The sequence below is a fragment of the Carassius carassius genome, chromosome 47 (genome assembly GCF_963082965.1).
Source record: "Carassius carassius chromosome 47, fCarCar2.1, whole genome shotgun sequence".
Classification (NCBI taxonomy): domain Eukaryota; kingdom Metazoa; phylum Chordata; class Actinopteri; order Cypriniformes; family Cyprinidae; genus Carassius; species Carassius carassius.
The window spans coordinates 14500243-14523322 of record NC_081801.1 but is presented as its reverse complement, the minus strand read 5'-3'; the positions used below and the strand labels follow the sequence as shown (position 1 = coordinate 14523322).

Here is a 23080-nt window from a genome sequence, read left to right as displayed (position 1 = left end):
AGATAAACATGCTGCTCAGTTGTTAGCTCAGGTCTGACGCCTCAGAGATTTTAAAGCAACCGCAGCAGCCGTCCACCTGATCCCTCTCAGAAAAAAATGAAACAAAAAAAAGACGGCCTCTGCTATGCACTGAAAGTGTATGTAGAAATGTTTCCTTGTAATCATTAAACTGTATTTTTGTCATCATACTATGATCATACTCAGAACAACATCTAATAGTACCAACAGTGTAACAAACACTGTAAATTTGTAATGAAATTGTAATTTTAATGCTAAAAATCATCTTGCAATACACATCTTGGAATAAAATGGAAGGAATTTTCTCTAAATACCTTCTCTCAATTTTATTTTTGGAAATGTAAAGTTTGCATGAAATATATTCACAATTCATCCATTTTTCTAAATGCATATTACCGATCTTATTGAGATTCATTCGTAGAGAAGTTGCATTAGTTTTTTGCCCTTTTAAATGAATTGAAATATCTCAAAAGACTTGTCCCTGTTGACGTATGCCAGACTTCTCCAATGGTTTCGTTTGCTTAAACTCTGCCTAATCCGCAACCAATAAATCGAACCAAGTCACGGGCCTACACTTCATTTCCTTTCTTTGAGTAACTTTTTACTTGGATGTGTCACAATGTGAAAAATATGAGACTGCATGGTTCTGAGACGCTGATAGCGCACCAAGTGACTCGTGACCACAGAGAGGAGTATGAGACCGATAGAGAAGAGGGTGAAGCAGAGAACTCTTGGTTCACATGTGTGCGCTCGCCGCAGGAGCAGCAGCAGCAGCAGCATGCTGTAATCTCTATGCAGCATGTTGAATTGTTTCCTGATGATGTGAGATTGTGATCTGTATTAAGGCAGACCGAGGCTGATGTGTACCTGCTGCCTCAGGGCTTTTCCCAAGCACTCTCCCTAACCAAGCTCTTCACCCTCTCAATCAGGTGGCGGTGAAAATCATAGACAAGGCTCAGCTCAACTCCTCCAGTCTTCAAAAGGTGAGTCTAACCATTCCTCCTAAAGTTTAATGGGGTCGAAATACAATTTCAGAAGTTTACTGCTGATTTGTTATCTTTAACTCTCCCACCTCTGTTAATTTGTCTCTTCCTGTTGCCTCACAACTTTTAAGATCCAAAGCCTTTTCTCTGTAGGGCCCATGGCAGCTAATTATAGAAAATTAGACTCCAATACTTCCTGAAGTAAAGGGTTAGTCAGATGTGGGGTTTGATGGGGGTAGTTCTTAACCACGTTTTACTCGTGTGCACAAGCTTGAAATATTTACACTCCGTGAAGAACATCCACATCATCTGTTTGCTGCAAATTGACATCTTCCATCTCCCTTTTCAGCTATTTCGGGAAGTGAGGATCATGAAGCTCTTGAATCACCCAAATATTGGTAAGCTTAACTGACAGACAAATCACCATAAGTCTCTAAGCTTGAATCTCCATTTGTCTGGTTTTGGCTGTGCCCACTGTTTTTTTTTTTTTGGTATTTTTTTATTGTTGGGTTCATTAATCCTCCTCCAAATGTCAGTGTTTTTCTGTGCAACTGGATTTGGTGAGCATAAAACCTCTTGGGAATAATCCAAATCAAAATGATTTTTAGTCTTCATCCAGTATACTTACATTGCCTTTAAATAAAGCAAAATGTGTCAAATGTTTCTTACATATCTCTTTTTTTCCTCTTGTCCTCGTGTAGTGAAGTTGTTTGAAGTCATTGAGACAGAAAAGTCACTCTACTTGGTGATGGAATATGCCAGCGGAGGTCAGAGCTCTCCCCAACCCATTTTAACCTCATTTTGTCTACGCTGTTACACGTTACATGTTTTTTCATGTCTGAATGTTCAGCTATTATGTAAATGGTCCCACCACATAGACCACATTCCATAGGAAACAGTGAAACACACTTTGAATGCCATACAAATCACATTCAATACACATGAATTTTCAGTTTATTGACAGCTCTAGTTTCATTTTATCTGTCACCTGAGGCTGTTTATTTGATACGCAAATTATTGCTTTATAGTAAAGTACCAGAGGCTGTGTTCGTACCAAAGCCAGACTTCTAGCTTACCCTCTCAATTTTATTGCAACTGTTTCTTTTCTAACCGTGACTGTTGTTCCCCTTCTTGGTTTGCAGGTGAGGTGTTTGATTACCTCGTAGCCCACGGCAGAATGAAAGAGAAAGAGGCTCGAGCCAAATTCAGACAGGTGAGAAACTGCACATTTGGTTGTTATATGTAATCCATAGCTCCATAGGGGCTGTAAACACATCAGTGGTGTTTGGGTTCCTCTTTTATAAGTACTTTCTTTTCTACTTTTAAAATGTTATGCCTTGTTCAAATGATGGTATGGCTCATCTGATCAGTCAATCCTCTTTTTGAAGTGCTTATTCAAGCAGTCACATTTGTTAATATTAATGCCAATACCTGATATGAATGGTTCTTAAAAGTTGCTAAAGTTTATTCTAGTCAGTTTGTGTGTAAGCTAGTGTTGATATAGAAGTAACTGCTGCTTATGCGTGTGTGCAGATTGTATCAGCGGTGCAGTACTGTCACCAGAAGTGCATTGTCCACAGAGACCTCAAGGTACACAAGATACATTTTCACACTGTATTTTATATATCTTTACCTCTGCCTTTGTGAATAGTCTTCTATACTGATGCAGATTGGATTTCATCCCTAAATACATGATCATTAAAGATTCTCCCTTGATTGTAGGCAGAGAACCTGCTCCTGGATGCAGATATGAACATTAAAATTGCCGATTTCGGCTTCAGTAACGAGTTCACACTGGGCAACAAGCTGGATACTTTTTGTGGCAGCCCTCCTTATGCTGCCCCCGAGCTCTTTCAGGGAAAGAAGTATGACGGGCCGGAGGTGGATGTCTGGAGCCTTGGGGTCATACTATACACACTGGTCAGCGGTTCTTTGCCATTCGATGGACAGAATCTAAAGGTGAGCACAGACAAATTGGGCAGTGTCAACAGCTTTGACATAAATGCTGAATGCTTGTTTGTGTGTTCGTAGGAGTTGCGAGAACGGGTTTTAAGGGGCAAGTACAGGGTTCCCTTCTATATGTCAACCGACTGTGAGAACTTGTTGAAGAAATTACTCATACTCAACCCAACCAAGAGAGGGAGCCTTGAGGTTTGAACATTCATAAATACTTGCATAATCTCCTGCCTTGACTTATAAATATTGTGTAAAGTCTGGTCTACATTGCAGCTTATTCTGGCAAAGCCGATATTGGTGTTTCTTCGATTTTAGGCACTTTATGTCTCAGAGGTTGATTTAAAACCGATTATGTATAGATTTGATTGTTTTACCCTTTTCCTAGAGTTTTGATCTTAAAATATGTGTGCATCATAAAATTGTGAATTCAGTGAAAATTTTGAAATCAGTTCAACAAACCAGAAGGTTAAATAAACTATATTAAGATCTGTTGATGTATTTGATGTATATATTAGGGATGTTCATTTCGGTTATTTTTCCTTACCAACAACCGAGGCTCGTTAACCGATTATTAACCATTAACCGACAAGACTATTTTAAATTGGAATTGAATTAAATTAGAAAGTATCAGTGTCTGTGACCCGTTAAAAATACTAACATTTGTTTCCCGGGGATTGATTTTACAAAAGCCGCAAACAACAGAACATGAGGATTCACATGGGTCATCATATCACATCATGCACCTGAAGCGCTTATGTGAATGAATAAATAGGCTTATACAAGAAATATATTTTTACTTAAATAATTAAGAAAATGAACGAAAAATGCAGTTTTGGTTCATTTTTGTGCTGCACGAAAGGAAACCAGAGGGCAGGACCAGAGGGCTGTTTTTCACACACATTTGTTTTTATTGTTAATGTACGCAACTAAAAGCAAACAGTTTACAATTCCGATTATCTTTATGACTGTAGGGAGTAGTTGCTTCTTCCACTCAAGTGATTGCGCTGGCGCCGCATGAACACACAGTTAAGCTTTGCTACCTTGACAATGCAGCCTGTTCATTATCATAATGAAATTCAGTCAGTCAAACATATGGGAAAAAAACACACTGCTCAGTTTAAATATGTAGTAAAAATATAGTAAATCAGTACCGTTTAGTTATCACCGTACCGCCGTGATGTTATGCAAATCATATTAGATATTGGAACGGGAGTGAAGTACATAATAAATAATAATTTGGCTTTCAAATACATCATGAATACGGAAACATTTTTATTTGTGTTGAATGAGAGAACCAACGCTGGTTTCACTTTCGTTTTAGCCTAAATTAATTTGTTTTTGCTTGTCATTTATATTGCTGTAACTTCTGAAAGGCCTATTTTTGGTTTTTGTTCTTTTCTAAAAACTGTTTATTGAAATGATTTGTTGTGGAGTTGGGAGAACTAAAATAGCATAGCTATGTTTACAGTTCATTATAATGTTTGCAACATTTCGTGTCGCCATTAAGCCCATTTCTGAATGAAATTATAAAATACAACTTATTATACGCGACTTGTTTTTTTTCTCTTTTCCTAAAAAAACAAACATTTTATACGCATAGCATATTTTAACCATGCAGCAAACCTTTTTAAATGTATTGATAAATAACTGAAAATAAAGAAGTGATTTTTGTATTAATCGGTCAAAATTCTAAACGTTTTGTTAATGGTTAACCGGTTAAAATGAACATCCCTAGTATATACAGTATGTACATCAAAAATTTGCTTTAAATTAGCTTATTGAATATTGTATGCAAAATTCAGTGCCATGAACCTCTCAAGTTATGGCAAATCCAGTGATCAGCTCTGCCTGTGCAGCTACATGTTACCTGGAAAAATGATTTTGTATGACTTTGTATAAACCTTTATTCCTGGAAATTACATAAAAGCCATCTGATCAGATCTGATGATTTTAGACAGCTTTTGCTATTTTTGTGTGCTGTGTGCATCAGATTGTTCACGGGCGGTCTGTGGGCGTACAGTCTGAGGCTTAGACTCTGTACAAACAACTGTTTGCAGATTGATATGTTTCCTTGGACTGATTCAGCTTTTCAGCACTGTGTGATGTGATTTTGAAGTGCTGCCCTCAGTTGACTGTCTGTGTACCCTCTTCAATAAAGGCCAACTATTTTATTTTGCATCATGCTAATTTACACAAGTGATCCACACCCCATAATGATCTCTTCATTTTGTATCCTTTCCTTCCTTACGCTTAGCAGCAGATCATGAAGGACCGCTGGATGAACATGGGCAATGAGGACGACGAGTTGAAGCCCTACATTGAACCCCAACCCGACTACAAGGACCCTAAGAGGACAGGTCAGCACCCCAGCAGTTCAGGGGATTGGAAGATAGGTGGGGCAGACGTGGCCTGGGGCTTTAGTGATGGTGGTGGGTGGGGCTTGAGAGCCGGATGGATTATGATTGGGTAATATATCTTGGTGATGGGACTGAATCTGAATTCCACACATCAGCTCATTTGAGCTTCTTTATTTGTGAGTTAACACAACAACTCAAGTTTTTCCTGCTTTATAACACTTTTCTGTTTTCTTGTCTCCCAACAGTGTGTTGTTTGTGCAGGATTATTGTTTTCTTTAATTTTGATAGTTGTTACTTTCAAAACGAATATATTTAGTTGTGTTGCTTATACATGAGGTTAGTGTTGTGTAATTAAAATATGAACTATTAAAGGTTTGGTGCATAATTTATCTTGCAGCATTTGTGCTGCAGACATGAATGATGCCCTAACTTGTATTACGTCTTTAAGCAATCAGACTTTTATGATCGGTGGATTGCATTCTAGGAGGGATCTTAGCCATATATAGTAACCAGAATATTGAGACATGGTTGATAGGTTCTTTTGGCTTGAGCCCGTAAGAAATCACCAACCCAAACACCCAGCACATCTTAGAATGCACAAAGCAGCTACCCATGATACCCTAGCATCGTGGCTACAGTTTATGATTGTGGAAACACTGAATATAAAACTCTAGGTCAAGATGTTGTCGTCAAGCAGGTAAGCTGTTTTTGTCTGTCCTCTCAGATATTATGCTACGGATGGGATACTCTCTAGATGAGATACAAGACTCCCTGATCAACCAAAAATACAATGATGTCATGGCAACTTACTTATTACTGGACTATAGGAACTCAGAGGTATGGTACTCTAAAGATCATGTGAATATCTGGCTGTTTGTGCATGTAGAACTGTAATAGCTTTTGGTTTTGTTGTGTTCTGTTATTTATTTATTGCTTTTTCAAATTTTTTTTTTTTTTAATTTTTCTTTGTATAAATACATTTTTTTCATTGTTCTTTTTTGTTCTGTTTTCTATTTTTGTTTGTTGTTTGTTTCTTGTTTTTTTTTTTTTTAGTAGTTTTTTTTATTTTGTTCTACTTTTGTTTGTTTTGTTCTGTTTTGTTGTTGTTGTTCTGGTTTGATTTCTGTTAGATTAATTGTAACCGCTACATTCGGCCAATTATGCTGAGAATTTCCAGAATTTCCCATCTTTAAAACTGGAACCTTACAATTCATATACTCATGTACATAATTATATTTTGAGAGGCTTCATTAAAAATGACACGAATCATTACACATATGAGTACCTAACTGTACAGTTCCTGTTTTTGCAATGGCAGTTGTTTTAACCATAGTAGTGTAAAAATGCAAATTTAAAGTGCAAAGCACATAAGTACCTTTTTTCTTCTTTTTTCCTAGATGGATGAACTATCAATAAAAGCCCGCCTAGCCACTGACCTCACAAACAACACCCAAGCATCTCCTCATAAGGGACAACGCAATACCTCCAACCCAAAGTCCCGCAGATCCACAGACCAAAGTACAGCATCATTCTGCTGGTCATTAGCCACCATAAGCGCCGGCTGGTTTGGTTTGTAAAGCTCAGATGTTTTCCCTCTACACTGCAGGCTCCTCGGTTTCCACCAAGCGTCCTCAGGGCGAAAGCAAGCACATCGGTGGTTCATGCAGCTCCAGTAAAGTCCCTCCCAGCCCGCTGATCTCCGGAGACCATAAGAAAACTCCTACCCCTTCCACTGTGAGTACAGAGCCCCCTGAAGAGCCGATGACTGATACACAGCACGGGTGTGATCTCACGGCACTGATCTCTCTGTGTGCTCTTCATGTGCCATATAGAACAGCATCCTGTCCTCAGGCACCAGCCGCAGCAGGAACTCGCCAATCACTGAGAGGGCCACTCTGGGAGTACAGAATGGCAAGGACAGGTACTGCCACATTCCTCTTTATGTACAGAATCTTCGTTTCATGCTACGAATAAAATGGAAGCACCCATCAAACTTGGATTAACACAGTGGATTGGTGTTAAAAGTAGTGTTTGTGGCCATGTGTATATTTAGACCGCTTGGAAAGCTTCTCTGCTCTCGACTCATTTTGTCAGGCTGCTGTCCTGCCAGCATGGGAAACATAATCCTGTTATGTGCACACATACATTCACACATCGACAATCGCACACATTCAAGAACACATTCAAACGCAGCATGAAGCTGAAATCTGTTCAGCTAGATTTGCAATGCCTTCAAGAATTTAGAATTCATCCAAGGATTTAAAAAAAAAAAAGAGTAGGTAATGATTCAAGAGCTCAGCAGCTTGGGTTCCTTTCAATACAATAAAATAATATTCTGAGTTATTTTCAACTTAATGTCTTTCTGTGGCATGCTAGAGATTAAAACTGCCAATAATTTATGACACCTCTTTCAGGGAAACTCATTAACAGCTATATGCTTACAGTTGCAGCACAATAAATCAGTGTTTCAATTATCTCCGTTTGAAAAGTATAATTGGAACACTTAAAAGTTTAGACGTCTGTTCGAAAGTTCGAGGAAAAGCCTTCCATTCTCATCAAGGTGGCCTTTATTTAACCATAAATACAGTGTAACTATAATATTGTAAAATATTATTGCAATTAATATAATTTTTTTTGGTGTTTTAGATGTAATTTATACCTGTGATGGCAGAGCTGAATTTTTAGCAGTCAATATTCTACTCTTCAGTGTCACACAGGTTCAAAAGAACAGCATTTATTTGAAAAAGAGTTTTTTGTAACATTTATAAAAATGTTTTTACTGTTACTTTTGATCAGTTTAATGTATCCTTTCTGGATGCAATTATTATTATTTATTTATTCTTTAAATCATACTGACCTACTTTTGAACATTAGTGTGTATGCTAGCGTAAGAATATTGTGTTGTAGAAACTCTGATGGACCCTGCCCGCCCAAAGTTATATCCTTTCATTTTTCGATTCGTAATATGACCAGCTAAACATTAAATCTGGTTACTTTTACTAAGTGCAAGTTTTTGCGAACTCTGCCTAGAAAAGTAGTTCTACCCCAGAAAGATGATTTGGATAACAGCACCATTTGAGCAGACAATGGAAGTGCTCTTTACAGAAATATGAGCTGCACGTCCTCTTAAACCCTCTGGGCAGAATGCCAACTATTGTAACTGCATTAGTTCATTTTTACAAACTTGGGGACAGGTGGGAATTATTGTCTGTGTAATCGACAGAATGCCACAGATGCAGTTGATATATATCCTACATTGTAAACTACCCAGAATATTTTTCTAACGATTCCTAGAAATAGAAATTTTTTTCTCTCTCAAATATAATTTTTTTTAGATGGAGTAAAACCTGCCCACAGTCCAGAGTAGAGTGTCTTATTGGAGACGTCTTTACTCAAATAAAGTTATTTAAATATGCACATTCATAGAAATGTAGTCATGTAGAAATCATAGAATTTGCCCGACCCAAATAATCAGGTTACACAGAAAAGGGATGCAGGAAACCGTATGATATGGATGTTTAAGTCTGCTTGAGGTGACAACCCATAGCACAGTCAGAATACTGATGTGGAAAGAGTTTTATATTTGTGCGCAAGGTCAGGTTGCAGACCAGCAAATAAAAATACTGCCACCAGATCACCCTCACAAATGCATCAGATGTCTTTCGTCTGCTTTTATTCCGCATGTATAATGATTGGTTTGATAAACTTTACCTGTTTAATAATTAAGGTACTGTAAGTAGCTTTTAAATGCACTTCATGCCCTTGAGGCTTATGCTGTCTGTCAGACTCTTTTGATCATTATTATATCTCGTTTTAGATTCTCACTGAGACGGAGTGTGCTTTCCAGCAATAATGCAAGTTTGATCCAACTTTGGCAAACTTTGTATATAGATCTAAAAATAGACTTAAGGCCAAAATGGCATCCAAACCTGCATTATCGCACTGCAGCATTGTATTTTTTTCTCCTGGTGTGTGCTTTTGTCTTATTCCATCCCTTTCTAATCCATCCCTCCATCTTTGCTGAGTCTAACCTGTCTGCTTTACAACCTCACCCATACCTCCCTCCACTCTGTACGTGGGGGGCGTCCGCACATGGGGGATGTTGTGATTCGTCTTTCCCCTAGCTTGAACACTCCAGGGTCCCGCGCCTCCACCGCCTCAGCGGCCGCGGTCCTCGCCGCCTCATCCCGCACCCGTCACCACAAGTCTTTGTCCACCTCTGCCCACCCCAGTCCCCCAGACCTCCATGCACATCGCCCCAGGCAAGTCCATTCAGATGGGGATTCGACTTCAAGAGCCAGGGATGAACCAAGGCGTATATATTATCTGTTTTTTTTTAAGCAGAAACTTAAAAAGTTTTTTGGGGAGGTTTGAAATACATGAGATCTGCAGACAAAGTACCAGATACGTCAAGCAAAGAGATGAGAAGGCCATACACTTTTATTTTTTAACCATACCTACTTTTCTCACTCATTGTCCGTCACAATAACACGCCGTTCCACTTTCTCCTCCGCATAAACACACATTGTTCACAACACACACCTGACAATCTGTTCCTTTCCAATTCATAATGCACATGCAAGCTTTAACTCATTGTCTCATGTGTTGGGTTGCTCTGCTGCCCCATCCTTCTTAACCCCTTCTTTTCTGCAGCCAGACCAGACGGTGCATTCATATCCTCTAAAACCTGTCACTGTTTGCGTAACCTTTAATTAAGTCGTTTGTGACATCCAAGCTTGTGTCACAGACCGTTGTGTGAATGCTAACAATGGTTTTGTCTCCCTCCCTGAAGATTTTCTTTTAGTTTTTTTGGTTTTCTGTTGTTTGAGTCTCCTCTTTTGTTGGTAATAGCTGCATGATAACTACTGTATTAAGGGAGATGTGTGTAATCGGTGTTAGAATACTTGTCTTTGGTTTAATGTAGGTAGACAACTATAAGTTGATTTCAAGTTGTCCTTAAATATTAAACAATGCATTACCAGTGCATTTTGTAAAAGTAAAAAATATTTTTGAAAAGTAATTTTTCCTGTTCTGCAGAAATTACACACTTCACCTTTAACACTTATGTTATGACTAATATATTAACCTATTGTATTGTTTTGTAACATTGAAAAAAATATGTATCAAAAATGTGGTCCTCGTGTGGTTTAAGCCTGTGGCTTGTCACATGTCTGGCATGGTACAAACAGGGCTGATGGTGGATTTATACTTTCACACGCAAGTGTATGCCTGGGTTTTATTCCATCACTTTTTAAAATCAATCTCAAATTAATTGTAGGTTCTTTTCCACAAGGATAATTTGTCTGCCGTCAGTGCAAGAGCTGCAGTTGTTAGCATAATGAAATGACCTATTCATGCTTTTGTGCCTGATTATTCTAGCTGCATGTTGCTCTCAAGCGGCTTACATTTGTTGATGCTGTTTTTTATTGGAATGGCTGCTAGACTTGAGTTGAGTGTTAACTTAATCTCTTTTAACCTTTGCAAACGATTTGTACAAAACAGTACGGCCAACCAGAAAGCACCAGTGGTGTCCCCCTCAGCTCAGAACATAAACATTTCCTCAATGGCTGACCGTACCAACTTCTCCAGAGGGGTGACTAGCAGAAGCACTTTCCACGCCGGCCAGCAGAGAGCCACACGAGACCAGCAAGCCTCAGCGTACAATGACCCCTCAGCCTCCCCCTCGCTTTCCCATGGCAACAGCCAGGTGCGCCGTCCTGGGACAGGCATCTTCAGCAAGTTTACTTCCAAATTTGTACGCAGGTGAGTTCATGATCCCTCCACACGATGACACTGTTACTTGCGTTTACTTAAGTGAACGGTTAGGAATACACATGCACGCATTCTCATGACTCTCACCAGTGCTCCCCTCTTTCAGGACGAGATGGTTTGGACTGGCACTGTTTTTTATGGCTAAGATCATGAACTCTGAAACAAAGGGCTGCTGGAGCAGAGATGGTCTTAAGTGTGAAAGATGCTAACTGAAGGATTACTAACATATGAAATTCAGGGTTCCAACGGTCAGGGAATCGCTAGAAATATCAGGGAGTGATTTCCATGCCTAGAAAAGTCATGGAAATTAATTGCATCGCCATTTTTTTGTTGTTACATAAACAAAGGTTTATCTTTGTCCAGCAATCAAGAATGACTTGGAAAATCCAGAAAATTTGAGAAAAGGTGTGGGAACCCTGCAAACCGGACCCTAATCTAACATCAATCATTCATGCAATGCATTTACAATTCAGTTTCCTCAGCAATCTTAAACGGCCCTGTGTGACTTAGTTTAATCCATATTCTTTAATCTGACTACAAACCCTGGTGCCCTTTTCAGTGCCCCCAACTAAAATTAACGGTCAAAACCTTTCATAGGTTTCATAAAGAACCCTTTTTAACCTCTTCTCCTATCAGCCAAACAGGATGTATTTAATCTTTGAGAGATTTTCCAATCGTTCATGCACATGTGAGAAACACATTTTTCCCTTTTTCTCTAATTCTTTTTTTTGTAGAAATCTCTCATTCAGATTTCCCAGAAGGTAGGCATTATAACGCTACCCTTGCGTTTTCCAGAGACAATGTCTTTTTCCTGTCTTCTATATTCCTTCTGTGATGTCTTGTGTCTTGAACCAGCATTTATTTTTGTTCCACATGCATATCTTTTCGTGGTATTATTCTTTACTAATGCTCTGCGTCCATTGCCTGACTCACTCCTCTGCCAGCCCTCTCTTCCTCCTCGATTGCATCACATCCTGCTTCTCTCTCATATGAACTCATGGAGTCCGGTCATGTACATTGTGCCGCAGATCTTGTGAAATGGTCTCCCTGTGCCCTTGTCTGTGCTGTCATTATGCAACATGACTACACTCCTACAATGCAGTTGAATGATAGTGTAACACAAGTTTTATAGGTCTTTGTAGATTGTTTCTAATTACACCATTGTACAAGGACTGAAACTCTTGATAAAACATTTCAGAAACTCTAATTTTCATGACTCTAATCCATTTAAAGGTTACTGTACATCTACTAAAATACTTTCAAACATACAGCAGCTAAATCTACAGTGCCAAAGTAAAAAAAAACAAGTGTTTTACTTCAATTGTGAGCTTGCACTCAAATTAAATGTGATAAAAGATAACTATAAATAGACATCAACAACTCTTTCTATTGCAACATCCACAACAGACACAGTGTAACTATTGTAGCTTTATCCATGAACAAATGACTCATAAATTGGTTCAGTTGAATTAATCTTTCAAAGGCATTAGGATTAATTTACCCAAAAATTAAAATTGCCATGATTTATATGCTCTCATCTCATTCCAAACCATTAAAACTTTTGTTCATCTTCTAAAGACAAATTTAATGTAACTGGAAAGATTTCAGTCCCTTGATTGAAAGTCCATTTCACCGAAGCAAATGTGTTTACTGTATTTGATGTGCTCCATATATGTGCACTGATCAATACTTGTATGTAAAAAAAAAAAAAAAAAAAGATCTGTTCATGATCCCAAGTAAAGACTTGCATTTAGGTGCTTTATTCATATTGATGGATTACTTTTACATTCACTTTATGAACTTTTTGAAGCATCAGTGTTTTGGCTTATTGGACTTTCAAAGGAAGAACATTCATTTCTTAAGTTACATTAAAAATATTGTAATTTGTGCTTGAAAGATTCTTATTGGTTTGGAATGACATGAGGGTGAGTAGACCATTTTTATTTCAGCTTTAAGGCTTGTGGGACTTAAACCTGTGTAATTTCTGGTTCAAATAAAAAGGTGTTTAAAAAAACCTGTATAAATGGTTTCCTTATTAACAACATTTTTTTTGCATTAATGAAGTGTTGTTAATGAAGGTATAATGCTGTTACATTATTAATGTCGTAAGTATGTTTGTTCAGCGCAGTCAGAGAAAGAATTAAATTCCTTATTCTAGTGTATTTTTGCCCAAAGGTTAAGGTCAGGTAAGTTCATAGTTTGCAGGTAGAAGCACACAGCCAGGCAGGGTTGATAGAGAATGTCAGTCGTGTCTTCATGCTGAGGGTTGTAAAGGGTGACACCTGCTTTTCTCCTCTTACGGTCTACTGCTTATTCTTATAATGCTGCACTAAAACAGACGTGCTGCTTTTGTCCCTTCGTTCTTGTGCTGCGCTGTTTTGGAGGTGGCTGGTCTCCCCGTCCGACTGTATTATTCAACACACACCTCACTGAAGTCATTTGTTCAGCTGTACAATACACAAATGAGAAAATGAACTAGATGCTAATTTTTACACTTCATGTCTGACAGACAAGTTTGGGAAGTAAAGTTTAGAAGGACCACTGGTAGTTTTGCCCTAGGCACTGCACTATACTATTAATTTTGATGTTAGGTTTCAAATAAGATTTGAAATTAGTTTGAATTCCTTTTGGGGTCATTTAAAATGTTATATGCTCTTAAATGACCAGACACAAATCATGTACACAAAGAAAATCCAAACTTTCATTTTGACACCGATATTTGCTGGCCATTCGGAAAGGTGAATATTTAAATCCTAGTTTTGGTGTAATAGCATTTGTCTCCTAATTTTTGTCAGGTGTTTATGCTTAATACAAAGTGGCTTAAGTGAGTGTGTGTTGATCCCGAGGTAAAGAGCTTAAAATTAAATGCTCAAGAAGGTGGTGAAGGCACTGTAAAAAGATGCTTTATGGATTTTAAGATATTTTAAGTTTTATGACATCTACATGAACAGGACTAGTACTTAGCTAGCAGAAATAAGAGAACTTGAATTGAGGGACTAAACTTGTTGGTTTTCTTTGAGGAGTCCGTATGAGGGAGAGGGTCGAGATGAGGCCAGCAGGTGAGGACAACGAGTGACTAATAAAAATCATTTATCTACAAACTCGTACTTCTCAAATCACTGAATCATAACTTACTAAGAAATGTTTTATAAAGTTGGTTGTGGAGTCATTTAAAGCTTAAACAGAGTATTTTTTCTTTTGAAAAATTAGACGACAAAATGTGCTCTACCGTTTTAAAGTTTGGGGTCAGTACTCAAAGTATTTTATGCTCACCAAGGCTGCATTTATCTAATACATAATACAGTAACAAACAATAATATTACAAATTCTTTGGTGAATAATGAGTTCAAAGGAACAACATTTATTTAAAGTAGGGATTTTTGTAACATAAATGTCTTTTAAACAATTTAATATGTCCTTGTTAAAATAGTTCCCTAAAATTTTACTGACCGCAAACTTTTAAACAATGCTTTTAAAACTAACTTTTAAATGACTGATTTACATGCAAGAATTTCTTAGTATCTGAAAATGTTATAAATTCATTTACAATTTCAACGCTTCTAAACAGAGTTAAAGGGTCAGTTCACCAAAAAATGAAAATCAGGCTGCATTTTACTCACCCCCGAGGCATCCTAGGTGTATATGACTTTATTCTTTCAGACGAATCCAGTTGGAGTTATATTAAAAATTGTCTTTGATTTTTCAAGCTCCATCATTGCAGTCAGTGGGTGTTGCATTGCTTTAGTCCAAAATACCTGAAATAAAAAGCGTCCTTCCATCAAACAAAAGAAAAAGGCTCCAGGGGGTGAACAAAAGTTTCCAGTAGCGAAAAAAAAATATCCATATTCAAAACTTAATAATCATTTGAATGTAGCTTGTGCTCACTGTTGTAAACAGAAGCAGTTCTGGGGGAATTACATATGAGGTCAGCTTTGTGCATGTGTGCTCAGAAGTGATGGACGTGGAAATGTAGAGAAGAGGTCAAAACAAAACAACAGTCACTAATTTAGAAGTACAAAACAAGGATTTGTAAAGAAGAATATAAGAGGATTTCTATATAAGCCAAGAGGAGACTGGCTTTCCTTTTCTAAAGTTATAAAACTTTGCATCTTTTGGTCCTGTAAACAAACAGTTTTCACGAGACTCACCAGCGCATGTGCAACGTTGACCCTATGATGTCATCCGCCCCGGGAACGCTTGTGTGTACAACTGTTGGTGCAAGCTAGATTAAAGTGATTATTACATTTTGAATATGGATATTTTTCTTATAAAAACGCATCAATTCACTACAAAAAGGCCTTTGTTCACCCCCCGGAGCCGTGTGAGACTTTTGTTTTTTAATGGAAGGTTGCTTTTTATTTCAGGTCTTTTGGGCTGATGCATGCAACACACACTGACTGCAATGATGGAGCTTGAAAGATCAAAGTCTTTAATATAACACCGACTGGATTAGTCTGAAAGAAGATAGGATGCCTAGGGGGAGAGTAAAATGCAGCCTAATTTTCATTTTTGGATGAACTAACCCTTATATTTGTATACTTTTTGTTGTTTTTGTTTTTACCCCCAAAAAGCACTTAACAGATGTCCAATTAGTGGATGCTGTTGTTTTGACTGCATTGTAGTCTTCCACCATAGCCCTATGTTGGTGTTTTGTGTTGATGATAAAAACATTTAATTATGTTGATTCAAACTTTAAACGTATTAAAGCAGAAGAACTAGTTCGAATCAACCAAGCTTCTTCTGTCTGTTATCATTTACTTGTCTTCCTCATGTTTACCTATGTTTTCCTGTTTGTGCCTCTCTCCTCTCACCGTTTTCACTGAAGACCCATGTTGAGCACAGCAGACAAGATGGAGAAAGGTACCCATGGACTGTCTGGTGATGAAAACAAGGACTCCTTTTCTTCCTCTTCTCCAGCGTCCAGCACACCTTCATCCACCCAGGCCTCCAAGGACACCAAACCACGCTCCCTCCGCTTCACCTGGAGCATGAAGACCACTTCCTCCATGGAACCCAACGAAATGATGAAGGAGATCCGGAAAGTTCTGGACTCCAACAGTTGCGATTACGAGTTGCGTGAGCGCTTCATGCTCCTCTGTGTTTCGGGTGACCCCACGCATGACGACTTTGTCCAATGGGAGATGGAAGTGTGCAAGCTACCCCGCCTCTCGCTCAATGGGGTGCGCTTCAAGAGGATCTCCGGAACCTCCATTGCCTTTAAGAACATCGCCTCGAAGATCGCCAACGAGCTAAAACTGTGAGAAAGAGGATGGTTTCTGTGGAAAAGATCTTGAGGAACGGTTGGATCCCATGTGTTGGGAATGAGGAGGCACTGTAAGGAAAATCATTGGAGATGTGAGCTGTACGGCAGCAATGAAGAGTCTGGAGGCTGTAATGGGGGAAAAGGTGTAAGACAGGTTCATGGGGGACATTTGTGCATATTTCAGGGGGGTTATTTTTTGGGGGAGGTGTTCTGTCTTGGTTTGGGTTTTCTGTTCCTTACTCACCCCCTCGAATGCTTTGTGTTGTCAACTTTATTTGTGATAATTTTGTTCAATTGTTGTGGTTTTTCTTGGACCTCACAATTGTCCTCGATTCAGAAAAAGTGAGAAGACATTGGTTTTCATAAACTGGAATTGTTTGCCAGTAATTTTTTTTTCTACAAACAGAAACCAGCTACTGTCATGGACAGCTAACTCTCCCCCTATATCCTGGTCCTTATTCCTTGTTCATCCCCAAACACAAACAATGATAAACCACAGCATTACTTGATCTTACTTCCAATTCCAGGTTAGCTGTGATGAGCAGAGATGGAGAGATTGGCGGTTGACGCTCTGAATGTACAACACAATATCGAGACCCAAATGGCTAGTCACATTCATTAGAGCCATCATTTGAATTTTCATATCCTCTCATCATGCTCTGATTGGTTCTGATCTAGCCAATGAAATGGTAGCTATTCCGTAACCTCTGCCCCATTTCTACATCACAGTACAGTGTCTTATTTGAGCTGAAATGGAAGTGTTGACTTGAACCCTTGGTGCACTGGAGGTGAATCACCTCTTAGCACTCTGTGCCCAGACAATTAGTTTTTTGTTGTTTTTTTTCCCTCTACTGCAGGAGTTATATATCTGAAACTAATTAAGGGCCAATTAAGTAATTATTGGTGGATTGTAGTGCAATTAAGAATTGTTGGTTGGATCCAATCTGCTGCACTGGAATGAGTCTGTTTCGTTGCCTTTCTCTGGAGAAGATAATTATTAATATTATTATATGAATAAACCAGACATTGGATGATTTGTGTTCAGTTGTTTATGAGCAATATTCTTTTTATTTTAGTGCATTGTTTTATTTTCTTTTGTTTCACTTTCAAGCAACGTGAAATATGCTGTTGTTCTTTAATTGATTTAAAGAGCATGCAATATGAATAAAACTATTTACTTTATAAAATATTCCCATTTGAGAGCACTTGGAAATTTTTGTTTGTTTGGTTTAGGGTAACACTTTCCATAGTGATGTTCTTTTAATTAACATTTAACAATTACTTTTACTGTTATGCCAAGTCATTCATTGTACATTTAAATGGTATTAATTTGATTAAAATCTTAGTTTAAATGTACATTAATTACTGATCTGTTAAAAATTTATTATATATTCATTATAAATTGATAATCAGTTTATTCTTGGTTTATGATACTATTCTAAATGTTGAGTTTTCAACCATTGGCAAAATGTTTTGAGATTCTTCAGGTTAGGAAAGGAGAATATATCTTAACCCAGCGGCAGATTTAATCCACATTTGTAAATTATTGTGATGTGTAAATTGAGCTGTGTAGTTCAAATAATTGGGCATTTTGTTGTAAACTAAGTTGAACAATCGGAGGAAGGAAAGAAAAACTGACACCGGATGCAACCTCTGTCCCGTGCACATCTGCGGTAAGTGATTTCCGATTAGTGAACGAATTATTTATTTCGAGTCAGAATCACAGATTGAATCGGTTTGACCGATTTTCAAGTATGAAGGTCGAACCGTAAATTACTCCCAATCAATTTTATAAATAAAATTAAGTGTAAAATCACATTTTGTATATGTAAATTTTACAACACACCTCAAAATGCAGATAATTAAGTGACCACCTCATGTTGACGTGATTACACGATTACGTAATAGCCACGGAATCATTTGAGCCTGTTGTTTGAAGAAAATTGTTCGAGAGAACCGTTCACATGAGAGGGGCTTTTTATTACCGGTTGGGGTCAAACGGTAGGAGGCGCTAACTCTCAGCCTGTTCACGTTTGTGACCCTCCCCCAAACCTCTAACAAGGCATTGACACCGTCATCATCCAGAATCAGTAAGCTTACTCATGTCTTCGGTATAGTTGCGCGTTGAAGGTAAGTTTTTAAGATTACACTTTATGAGAGACTTTGAATGTTTTTATTCGGTATTTCACCCGTCGATTTGAAGTACTCCACGACCGTTTGAATGATCGTAATGCAGGAAACGTATTCACTCCGTTGTCCGATAGTCTCTACACTGAACGTCGTCCTCAGCTGGACCGAGAATATCGTAATTTAATCGCATATATTTATTTTCAATGCGAGAATCTTTTCTAAGCATAAAGTATTCCTTAAGCTGTAAGGTGTTCACTCACGAAAATATTTTAGTTAACGTTACATCCTTAGTTTGGTTGCGTTAGCACGATAGCTTTAGCCATTGCATGATTGAGATGCAGTTTTAGATCAGTTTTTAGTATATTAGATCAAAGATACATTATTTTTACACTCGGGCGTTCAACCCAGTTAATGTTGGCCACATAAGATGACAAAAGACTGTAATTCTTGTTTGAAAACATACAATTTCATACGCGGTATATAGCCTGAAAGTAAAACCATCAAGCCCTCATTATTATGCACGCTCTGAAATACTTGATTCTGATTGGTTAGTCGCTGTCAGGTGCTCTGCAGTAACATGTAGCGTGGTGGCTAAACTGCTAACAGAAACTACTAGAACAGCCAGCCATGTAGTAATTATGTAATCATTCTAAAAATCCGGCATTTTTCAATAATGCCAATAATTTATAATAATTACAAAACCCCCAACAGGTTTATGAAGTCCCCAGTGTGAAGCTTGTGTACAGTATCAATTATTACTAATACATATCTTGACTTGTATTTCTACAATTTATCCATTCATTATTATTAAATATCAATGGGAAAATGATTGATGGCAGCAGGGAAGTTGAGGTTTATCCTGTGTGCTTTGCATTTGAAATTATTGCCAACGTTGATTTGCATACATTTTGCCTGTTTATTTGATTGTTGTTGTTGTTGTTTTTTCTTAGGAACTTTGTAATTCGATTCCTTGCACTTGCAAATCAACCAAAGACTGATCCCAAAACACACTGCCGTTATTCCTGTCCAAAATGGTTAAGATATTTGTTGGCAATGTAGCTTCAGCGACCACCGAAGACGAGCTCCGTGCTTTGTTTGAAAAGTATGGCGCCGTATCCGACTGTGACATTCTGAAAAACTATGGCTTCGTGCACATGGATGAGGAAGAGGCGGCGCAGAAGGCGGTCTCTGCTTTGCACAAGCATGAGGTCAATGGCTCCCGCATCACCGTCGAGTACGCCACCACCAAGGTACGCAATGCCACCAAGATCTACGTGGGCAATGTTCCCAAAGGTGTCACCGCTGGCAAAATCAAGGAGCTCTTCCAGCCTTTCGGCAAGGTGGTGGAGTGCGATATTGTGAAGAATTATGCATTCGTTCACATGCAGAGGGAAAGCGAGGCTCTGGAGGCCATTTCAAAGCTTAACAACTCCAAATTGGAGGGCCAAAAGATATTTGTGTCCGTCTCCCGCAGTAACCCATCCAGAAACGGCCGAGAGGAGGACTATTTTCCTCCTCCGCCGCATCACTATCCACCTCACCCACACCACCATCCTCACTTTCTCCCCCCACGCCAGCCACCCCGTGACTACTATCCACCCCGTGGCCGACTTCCACCCCCTCCTCTTCCACCGCCGCCACCCCGCGCCTACTATGAGCGAGATGTGTATGAGAGGGACCCTCGCCACGACCCGTACGCTGCCCCATCACCGCGTTTTTACGATCGGAATCCATACGACCGGTTCATTCCGCCTCCTCCACGGCCGATCACGCCTCCTCTGGCTGCTCGCTACTACCGTGAGCGCAGCCCTCTTGGCGGTCGCCGCTCTCTCCTGCCTCCGCCTCCCCCTCCACCCTCCTCTTCCGGCTTTAACCGGGGTTTCGCCCGCATCAGCGCTAGCTCTGCACCCCCTCCCCCTACAGCCGCTCCTTCCTCCCACTATCAGCGCTACTATCTCGGCTCAGGCTTTGATAAGGATGATTATTTGGAGGACAAGTACAGCAATGGCTTCAGCCGTAGCTACTAAGCACTGAAGTTTGTCCATCTCCTTATTTTAGGAGCTGGGTAATCTAAGAGGGGCTTACCATCAGGGAGTTAGGGGGGAAGTTTTGTAATATTCTGTGATAGTTGTAGCTATTTTAGATAACGGGTCAATCAGCTAATACTGTACTCATTTAACTAATAAATTTACCTCCGACCGATGAAGGAACAGCAAATAGGAAGTTTGATAGCATGTTACGAGGTTTAACTATTTTTCTTTAAGTAATTGCTTGTTCTTTTTTTTTTTTTTTTTTTTTTTTTAAATCAAATATTACATTTTAAGTTCATTTTACTCTGGCATGCACTTCAAAAATACTAAAGAATGCTTGGAGATATATATATATATATATATATATCCAATTTATTATTTTTTTCAACATGCGTAGTCTACCTAATGAGAAATTTGTCGTGTTGAATGTTTACCTATGTTTTCTGTTTGGTATTTAAGAATATTCAAATGTTTCGGTTTTCAAAAGTTAATTTGGAGGTAATTAGAATTTTCATTAAGGGGCTCCATAAACAAATTTTATACAGTTTTTTTTTTTTATTGAATCTCATCTGTTGACTACCTTGGTCTAGGCAAATGAACTTACTTTACTATGGTGTTCTTAGAACTAATGTTGGATTTAAATAAGACCAGTGGGAAGGAACAGAGAGGAGATGGGTAAAGAGGATGTTGTGGGCGGAACTATATGCTAACTGACTGATCAACCAATCAATCACATCCTACCGGCTTACCGAACACATCGCATCTACCAGCCGCTCAACTTTCGGATCCGCTGCCGCATCGGATAAAGCACCACCGGTCGAAGGAAGCAAACAACCGACCAACCGCCTAATAAATTAAAAACAACACGGAATCATTAGTGCAATATCTACACTGTATTGCGAAATCTCGTTGTATTAGACAAATAGCTGATTTGCAAACTCAGAGAGTTTTTAAAGATTATAAAGACTTATTGACATCTCATTATAATGGACGTGCTTGTGATTGAAAATATTACTGAATACTCAACATTGTTTCCTGTCCTACTTGTACTACTGCTGTTTGCCTATTGTGGGCGTACACTTCTGTTTTTAAACTGTACGTTTGTAAAAAGCCTGTTTTCTCGACTGTTCATCCGAAACCGCTCTCTTGATCATATTGTCCACTCGAGCAGGTTCGAAACTCATGCTTTTTTTTATTTAAACCTATGAAAACAGATTCCTGTTCTACCAGTCGCTGTCATCTTGCCGCCTGAATAAAAATTCGACTGACTTAGACGCAACGTTTTCGTGTCACTCGTTTTTAATGGAGTCTCTTTAATTTCATGTCTCTCTCGCTCACGTTATCATTCGTATAATACGGATGTCCTTTGACTTGAACACTCATGTGTAAAGTAAAGTGCTAAATAGATTCGCATTTAAACTGCACTTTCCGCTTGAACCGTTCATATAAAAGGCCAAAGGCATTCGTTTAAACCTCAGTAAATTCCAGTCACTTTATCTTCTTTTTGTTCCACAATGACCCCTGGCCAAGATGAATGAATGTTTGATGCTCTGTTTTGAATATCTCCAGCAGCTTTGTGTAGCTCATCAGGATGGGTGAGTTCAAAGTGAAGGTAAGTATTACAAGGATTGCTGGATTGTTTGTCACGTTATTGTATGTATTCTTGTGCTAGCAGAGCCTGATTGACTTCAGTTTTTCACTGGTGATACTATTAGAACGGTCACACTGATCCTGAAACACTTGATCCTAATAGTAAGTGCAGTTGTTTCATGATGTCCGTCAAATATTTTTAAAGTATGATTTACTTTTTCTTCTCACGATCTTTAAGTAGAGCCACACTGACACACTAGTCATCTCTAATCAGCTATTTCAAGAGAAATGGTTTTACACTTAATAAACTGTATTTCATACTTTTTTTGTATCTTCCCCCTTCTTGTGAAACACTTCAGACACCACCTTATAATTTCTCGTGCAAGTGTTTCTAAAGTAAATGATAAACAACGCTTTATAAGTGTTTACTGAGATTTAGTGGATCTAGAATAACTTTGAATTCCTTAGTTTCATTGGATGCCTTTTGCTGAGCCTTTCTGGTGATCACTTAAAGAATCATGTGGATCCAAAATAATTAATACCAAAATAAGGTAATGAACTCCTTACAGATTCTAAAAGATTCCAGAAAATGTCAGCGCAGCGGTTCAATGTTTTAGGGTAGTGAAAGTTGTGTAATTAGAAGTACAAAATAACAAATACGAACACATCTGTTGACATTAGGGTATTTTTAATTTGTATATTAAATTATTTAATTTTTTAACGTTTGTTGAACACCAGAATGTCAATGATTGTCTCATCTCTATAATTGAGTTGTGTAAAGACTATATTTTTATTGAAATTCTTATTGTTTCTTCAGTTTCTTTGCTGTTATAATTTAAAATAAAATATAATGACTAACTAAATAATGTAGAATTGTTGCACTGATCACCATCCTTTTAACATACAGGTCTATATATATAAATTCCAAACTTCTAAATAATTTTGAGTTGAAATTATGCAGTGATTTAAATTTAAGTGCTG

The 23080-nt window shown here is 38.4% G+C and overlaps 2 protein-coding genes across 11 annotated transcripts in view; both read left to right on the top strand.

The window, feature by feature from the left end:
- Positions 1-17383, top strand: part of LOC132130213 (serine/threonine-protein kinase MARK2-like) — a 34891-nt gene extending 17508 nt beyond the window's left edge. Inside the window, exons 3-18 of one of the 10 annotated variants that reach the window (XM_059541914.1) lie at positions 948-1001; positions 1351-1399; positions 1703-1768; positions 2144-2214; positions 2535-2591; positions 2724-2960; positions 3033-3152; positions 5215-5314; positions 6039-6151; positions 6712-6832; positions 6921-7048; positions 7147-7235; positions 10817-11077; positions 11821-11847; positions 14107-14145; positions 15912-17383. In XM_059541914.1, coding sequence (XP_059397897.1) covers positions 948-1001; positions 1351-1399; positions 1703-1768; positions 2144-2214; positions 2535-2591; positions 2724-2960; positions 3033-3152; positions 5215-5314; positions 6039-6151; positions 6712-6832; positions 6921-7048; positions 7147-7235; positions 10817-11077; positions 11821-11847; positions 14107-14145; positions 15912-16347 — 1968 coding nt within the window. In that variant the 3' untranslated portion in view covers positions 16348-17383. The other 9 variants (XM_059541910.1, XM_059541913.1, XM_059541909.1 and 6 more) reach the window with 9 other exon arrangements.
- A 951-nt stretch (positions 17384-18334) lies between these two features.
- LOC132130099 (RNA-binding protein lark-like) lies at positions 18335-20986 on the top strand. Its single transcript, XM_059541752.1, has 2 exons — positions 18335-18479; positions 19430-20986. The coding sequence occupies exon 2, from the start codon at positions 19511-19513 to the stop codon at positions 20504-20506; it is 996 nt and encodes a 331-aa protein (XP_059397735.1). The 5' UTR covers positions 18335-18479; positions 19430-19510; the 3' UTR covers positions 20507-20986.
- Positions 20987-23080: the final 2094 nt, after the last annotated feature.